Source organism: Fulmarus glacialis, unplaced genomic scaffold (assembly GCF_000690835.1).
Source record: "Fulmarus glacialis isolate BGI_N327 unplaced genomic scaffold, ASM69083v1 scaffold17255, whole genome shotgun sequence".
Taxonomy (NCBI): domain Eukaryota; kingdom Metazoa; phylum Chordata; class Aves; order Procellariiformes; family Procellariidae; genus Fulmarus; species Fulmarus glacialis.
Window position 1 is genome coordinate 61006 of NW_009212618.1, and position 7506 is coordinate 68511.

General features: G+C 40.8%; 1 protein-coding gene across 1 annotated transcript in view; it reads right to left on the reverse strand.

Annotated features, from left to right (window-relative positions):
* SLC34A2 (solute carrier family 34 (type II sodium/phosphate contransporter), member 2) overlaps window positions 1–7002 on the reverse strand; it is a 12918-nt gene extending 5916 nt beyond the window's left edge. The window contains exons 1-7 of the mRNA XM_009577945.1: window positions 6893–7002; window positions 6651–6788; window positions 5939–6067; window positions 4869–5012; window positions 4094–4205; window positions 2378–2573; window positions 1550–1645 (exon numbers count right to left, since the gene is read on the reverse strand). Coding sequence (XP_009576240.1) covers window positions 1550–1645; window positions 2378–2573; window positions 4094–4205; window positions 4869–5012; window positions 5939–6067; window positions 6651–6788; window positions 6893–6998 — 921 coding nt within the window. The 5' untranslated portion in view covers window positions 6999–7002. The remainder of the gene's footprint in view (window positions 1–1549; window positions 1646–2377; window positions 2574–4093; window positions 4206–4868; window positions 5013–5938; window positions 6068–6650; window positions 6789–6892) is intronic.
* Between the last annotated feature and the right edge of the window lie 504 nt (window positions 7003–7506).

A 7506-nucleotide genomic window follows, 5' to 3' on the forward strand; every position in this document is an offset into this window, starting at 1 on the left:
ATTTTCTTGCTGGGCACTGCCTGGACACCCACATTCGCATTCCCCCTCCAGCCGATGCAGATGGGCAAAGCCGGGGGTGGATCCAGTGCCCCCACATCTTCAGGGAGCGCCTGCTCTCCAGCCTGCCCCTACACATCAGCCTTTACAAACACAACACAATGTTGTTTCTCACCTTCCTGAATTTTTTTCAGACGTCTGAGTTTCAAAGCAGCTGCATTAGATCAAAATGTTTATCCATATGTTTTGCTTTAAAGATATGGGGTCTGCATGTATTTATCCCTGCCATAAGTCTGTTTAATCATTTTTGCCAGAAATGAGTTTAACTCACTAGGAAGGTATATCATTTAAATGACCTTCCTCTTCCCCCATCAAGTTCAAGACAAGCTCGTAGGGGTTTCATGTGCTTTTGTAATTTGACTATATGCTTGGGCAGTAGTTACACAGCCAAAATATAGACAAACAGAAAAAATTGTGTATGTGGAAATGTAACCCTCAGTTTACACTTTCCATGTAGTTGCTTGTCTTCTAAGAGTGGGGGGCCTGTAGGACTCGGGGGCTCAGACCTCACTGAGAGCTAGGCTGTGCCCGCCTGGGCAGCGCGGCGAAGGGGTGGCCGAGTGCGGGCTGGGGGCCTGGAAGCAGTACAGCTGCCTAAGCATCGTCCTCCCCTGAGATGAAACACCCAGCTCCTCAGCAGCGTAACCTGAGCAGAGTTTCACATCAGCACAGCTCTGCTCCTCGCACTATCTCCCTAGCTAGCGTTTCACGCGCCATCCAGACTGTCATTCAATAGGAGCTGGGCTCCTCTAAAAACCCAAGCTCTTAATTTTAACCTTCGCTGTGTGTCCTTAAGTATCTGCTGCCTCAGGACTTCGGGAATTAATTTTCTATACATACCAACAAGTAGAATAGTCTAATTGGAGATCCAAGGGATATTTAATGTTCTAATTGTTAGTTAGCTGAACAACGCAAACCAAACACTCAGCTCCACAGTTTACCAAAATACTCATTGGTGTCAATCTGGGCAACAGATTCCTTCAAGCTGCAGTGTTGCTTGGGTGAAGAACAATGGGACCCAGCCCTGCAGAGGCTTTCTCCGAGGACGGTTTTCCAAGAAAGTTGCAAATAACCAGCTGCCACCAGATGACCCTAACACACATAAGGCTAAAGCTGGTTAGATCAATAGATAAATGGTGGGCAAAAAGATCTTTTCTTTGGCCTATATTGCAGATTTTTTCCACTTTAAGGGAGTCGGAGCTTAAAGGCATTTGGATGTGAGAGGAGTAAAAGGCTTGGCTCCAAACCACCAGTTCTGATAAGCAAGGGCCCGCATGGTACCGAAAGCAACCAGGTCAAGCTCACCACTGGTATGACATCCTTGGTTTAAGTGGAGCAAAAACTACATCGAATTGTTTTCATTCTTTTTCTGCCGCAAAAAAAAAACCTCATTTAAAAATCTAGTTTCACAATCCTAAGGTAAGGAGTGTCAGCTACAGATCAGTAATATATTTCCTGAGGAACTTGACAATGAATTCAGCATGATACTCACCATATTGGCTTCAGTTACACACCAAATCTTTACCAGGCTTTTGTTTTTTGCTGATTCATCATTTGTAGCAATTGCATTTATTACTGATTTATCAAGCTTTAAAAAGAAAAAAAGGAAGGAAAAAAAAGATTATTCCAATTTGCATCACACACTTCTCTTCAGCTCTACTCAAATAACTCCCTTTGGAAGCTCAGACATGTAAAGCCTGCATGACCATCTCTAATGCTGGAGCTGCTGCCCAACAGGTAGGAGGGGGTTTATTCCCCAAAAAAGGTACAACTCTATGCGCGCACACACTGTGCCTCATTCTCCCCAAATCACCCTCCACCTCATCTCACCCTTTCTGTTTTAAACAACTACACTGACACAACTGCCTAAATGTGTTTACTTGTCATTTTAGGAGCTGTGCACATCCCTCTGGCCTCCCTCTGCCCCTCCAGACGTGTGCAAGTTTCCCGTAATTTCTGTGTCATCTATGCAGATCCTATGCAGATCTTCTGGGTGTGCTAGGTTGTCTCAGCTAGTACGATCTGCCAACGTCTAGGCAACAGGCTGCCATCCCATCCATCCCACGTGTTGGTATTTGTCCTCACCTGCCTTCCCAGTCCTCCTAGCTAGATCTATCATCATTAAGGTAAAATATGGGGGAAACAGGAAATACAGAGCTGGGGCTTTATGAAATGTGAATAAAAAGAAGAATCCATCTGCTAATGAGCTTTACCCCAAGGACACAAAGAAGTGAGTGGGAGCCCCCCTCATATTCAGAGCATTTTAATTAGCTGTGACTGAACCAAGTAAGCAGCTTCCTTGAATAGAGAAAGAGCTTACCTCAATGATGAGCTTTGTAAAGGGGTCTGTGATAGCTTTTAGTAGCTCAGGGGCATCCTCACCACTTTCAAGATGAAAGGACTCAACTATAGCATTGGTGAGATGGTAAAGATAGCCAGAAATAACTTCTATGGGCAACAATGCAAACACAGCAAGCCAGTTAAAGAAATCATGGATTGTTGCCCCAGCAAAGGCCCTGCAAGAAGAAATTAAAAAACAGAGCTGCTTTTAATTAAACAACATGCGCACAACATCAATTAAATATGAAATCATAGAGGTGGGGATGAAGCCCATTTCAAGATGGGAATCATTTCATTTCTGGGGTCACAGGAGACGGCTACTTTGCTCTAGAGTGCTAAGTTGTCTCCACACCACTGACCGAGTGAAAGAGCCAGGGAGGTGAATGAAACAAGACAAACTAGAAAAGGCAAAAGTGATCCTTAACACGAGGCTGCCAAGAGTACTTGTCTGAAGAAAGAAGTGGCTGTACAGCCTACATTTGTTTTCCCTCTCACCCATTTTTGGTACATTTTTAATCCTCAGCAGGCGTTGCATCTGGGACCTGTTCTCCCTGCCTCATGGGGGAAGGTGACTCTTTGCAGCCCTCTTACATGTTCTTGCAAACCGTTGGTGTACAGCTCCCTTCCAGCTTCCCCTCCACAGCCTGAGGAGCCACAGCTCTTCCCTCAGAGGCACTATAGCTGATTGTGGTCCTCTTAATTCTCTGCCATTTACCTGTATTTGTTTTAAAATACAGCTCCTTAAATTAAGCATTGTGAGGGAAGAAAACATGAAGGAAAAATTCTTTGAAATACTAATCCTGTAATTTAGGTTCCTACTGACAAACTGCTTGAGGGGAAATCAGGGGGAACATTCAAAGCAGGCCAACAAAATTGACAGTGCTACCACCTTCAGTTTACAGACTGAAGTGATCATTAATAATGTCAATGAATGTTAAAAATCAACTTCTTTCTCATTATTATTTAAATTCTTTTCCTGACCAGATACTAATAGGCTACTTTGGTATTAGAATTTAAGTAACAGAGAATAGCACAGCCAAAGACTCAGGACAGTAAATATTGGAGAAATATACTTTGGCTAAGTGTATTTCATACGTCTAGTATGCCATAAATGACAAGGTACCAAAGTCTCATCTCCCTCCCAAGTTTACTGCCCATCTCCAGCTCATGAGCCATGAGCTCTCTCAGTGATAGTGTCAAGTGGCAGTCTAAAAGTTGTCACTGTATATATCTGACAGCCAGAACACTTCATTTCTCTACAGTTACCAGCTCTTGCTTACTGTAGGCTTAAAAAACCTTCAACATTGAAGTGCCTTTTAAGGAGAGTAGACCAAAATACTGTAATATTAACTTCTCGTACAGCCCTCCCATAATTAAGAGATAATCAAAGATGGGTGGTATAGTGGGAGCCGTTGAAAATTTATCCTTGTGCAAGGTCCAGTTAAAAATGGTGGATTTTTACAAAAACACAAAACTCTTAAAGGAACACAATATGCTTTTCTTCAAGTATACGAAGCCATATATCTAGACAGCATTATACCTTGGCCATGGCCATGCTTATGACTTTCCTAACTAGACATTCAAATTTTGGTCAATGGAAAGGTTGAATGGCGGTAGTAGTGATAGGGAATATAGAAGAAAACCTGCAAAGAAGGAAGAAAAGCAACTTTTCAGATCTAGTGTTCAAGTACAATACCTTCTAAATTCATTCCTGTCCCCGGCTTGCATAAGTGCCACAATCGTGTTTGTAACTGAGGTGCCAATGTTTGCCCCCATTATGATAGGAATAGCTGATCGAACACTCAGCACTAGAAAGCAGAAAAGGAAGCACTGAACGAAAAAATCAGATCATCAGCAAGCTCTTTCCTCCAATGAAAATTAGCATCTGTTAATATCACTAGAAGCCTGACCTCCCTTGGTGTCACTGGGATTAGGCACTCCAATCCAGATACGTTTGCTTTAATCAAGCCCCCTGCGAACGTGGTACTCCCATAGTCCTGTGATCCCCACTGAAAGTGCAGCCCATGGTTATCCCTTTTCACCACATGTTAGAGGGCCAGAACAAGATAAAATCTCTTCTTTTCCAGGCATTTTCCTACTTACTGCAGAATTTTGAAATGATGCCACACAAACAAATGAAGTTCAGTAACTGGGTAACATGAGAAAAGTATGCAGATACTTCCAAAATTAATGCGTTCAATGCCAAGGTTTCCAACGGTTTTCATTGCAGTTATGGACTTACTATTACTACTACTACTACTACTACTATTTCTGTTATTATTGTTATTGTTATTGTTATTATTACTACTACTTTTAAATATTTTGTATCAGGGCAACAGCTGTGAAAATCTTTTCCTGCAGTCTCTACTCTTACACCCAAAGCTTCTACAACTTGAACACAAGTGGGAATGTTTGCACCCCAGAACAAGATTTATGAGTGATCTCTAGGAAGATACTGTAAGCAGACTTACGTGTGGAGGACACCATGCTGACCACAATGGATGAAGAAGTGCTGGAGCTCTGGACCATAACAGTCACCAGAACTCCAATCACCAATCCCGCAACAGGATTAGACAGCACTGAATCATCTTGAAAAATGTCCCCTGCTGCTTTACCTACAAAAACCATATTCTCAGAGTGAGGGAAATGCAAGGTAAAGTCCATAGGAATTATCAGAGTGTTTAATTAAAGATCATTCAACCATTTAATTGATACATATATAGCCATGCTTGCCAGCCAAAAAATGTACAAGGTGATGTAGCCCAGGGATCCAAATTCAGGTCCTGAACTCTCAGCTTCTCAGTTATCAGAGAATACTTCATATTCTCTCATTTCAGTGACTGACCAAGCTCTACTGAACTCTGCAAAGAACCATATAAAACCACAGCCATCAGAGGAAAGACTGTAGGACAAAAAAACACACATGCATAGATTTAAATGCTATTACTGCCTTGATATTTTTGGTTACTGCATCAAGGAAAACTATTTTAGTAGTCCTGAGTAATTCTGTTCCTGTAGCTTTCTGTGTTGCCAAAAATCCAAAATACTTCCACAGAAGCTCACATATTTCTCTGATAACCGCTTCTGAATCCATCAGCAGAATTCAACCCTTGGAGATAGGTAAATGTAAAAAATACATTTCAACAGTTTTCATCTTTGAAAGATTCGGGGGACATTTCAGTGCTGGATGCTTTGATGAAGAGCGCAATTTTCATATTTCACCTTGTTGAAATGTCTTTCACATGGGACAGATTTATGCACAGATGTATTCATGTAAACTGTCACTAAAGTAACAGGAACCTACTAAGAAGTCGGGGCCAATAATCCCTACATCAACAGCTCTTTGGAAGTTGAGAAACAAAGGCCTTTTCAAACAAATGAAGGTCAGTCTTCAATCAGAGCTACTTCCTTCTAAATCTATACCTCTACACATAAATCTATGGAGAATGTTCTTGAAGACTGATACTTGTAATTTAGTCACTCGGATGAAATTTACTGCCTCATTCATAGTTTATTCTTGATATTTTAGACATTTTCATACCTCCTACCAGTTGAAAAGCAGAGCTCAGTACATCCAGAGAACACACGAACAAGTAGAGTAATCCAAGTAGCATAATAAACTTCCCTATCCCGTAGAGTACACGAATGATTTTTCCTTTTCTATCCAGTTCTGCAAAACAAATACATTATGCATAAAAGACTTGCTTGATGTATCTGGTGTTCTCTCTGGAACAGCCTAGCGCACAAGCAGAGGCTACAGAGTTAAAGACAGTGTTGTGACCCCAGTCTGTGACTAAACCCGAAAGAATGTTCTTCTTAATCAGATCTTAGCTGCAGAAGCAGGTAGTTTGTTTACCTAGTTTTAGCACATAAAAGCTTTTGGTATATGACAAAAGCCTTATGAAGTCTGAGATTAACCCTCGGTTTTACACAGTCATCCTACTGAGTAAAGAAAGACTAATAGGAACCTGGATATAAAACCATATTAGTTTTGGATTGTTTTCCATATATCTCCTTGTGTTTTAAGGAGGGTAAGCAGTGTGATTTCCAGATTCTTCTTAAATGACTAAACATAATATCCCCATTCATTGTTGGGGAAGGTGAAACAGAGTGTAAAGCCTACATCTGAAAACTCCTTAAATCTTACATTCAGTTCTTCAGCAAATAACATTTCAGAAAAATAACTGAGACAAAGAGAGCAGAAGTGATGGAAAAAATAAATGCAGGTAACTTATTTACTGAGAAATGGCTACCTGACCACTTGACCCCAGTGTCCTGCAGTTCCGGCAGAGCCCATGGGTCGTCGTCTTCTGGCCTTGTCTCATCTACCAAGGCTATTGTGGAAAATGCAGGTTGAATCTCCCCTTTATTTCCAAGTGAAGCCACGTTGCCTGATGAAATACAACATTAAAAAAACGGTTTAATTACTTCCTATCTTCTCCAAGGAGCCCCAAAACTTATACATCTCTGTAACTCACAGGTGAGCACACATTACCTTTGTGATTTTCTCCTTCTTTCCCAGCCATGTTCCGGTTTTGTTTGGAAGAGTCCCCAATATAGTTATTGGTTTCAGGCTTTTCCACCTCAGGCCACGGAGCCATGATCTGTGCCTAACAAAGTAGTGCTGATTAAAATATGCGTGCAGTCAAAATATTCAACTTACAACAGGGTATATAAGAAGTGTGATTAAGTTTAAGAGCAAACGAGATGGAAATGAAATGGAAGCAATTTGTCTTTGAACACAGCTTTTTACTAATCTTTATGAATGATTCCTTTATTTGCAAAATTGATTTCTCAATTATTTGTTAAATCACATGGTTGATTTATTTATGCAATTTACACAATTTAAAAAATTATTTCCACCTCATGCCTGTATTTTTGTTCACTTTTAACTGTCATGAAAGCAAAGATTCTTCTGTTTTCCAAACCTTAGGCATTTCTTTTCTTTAATTCATTTTATCTCCTTTCGGCAAAGAGTCAGAGGACTGTTTTACTTTCATAGAATCATAGAATCACTAAGGTTGGAAAAGACCTCTAAGATCATCGAGTCCAACCATGCCAACTAAACCATGTCCTAAGGACCTCATCTACATGTCTTTTAAATACTTC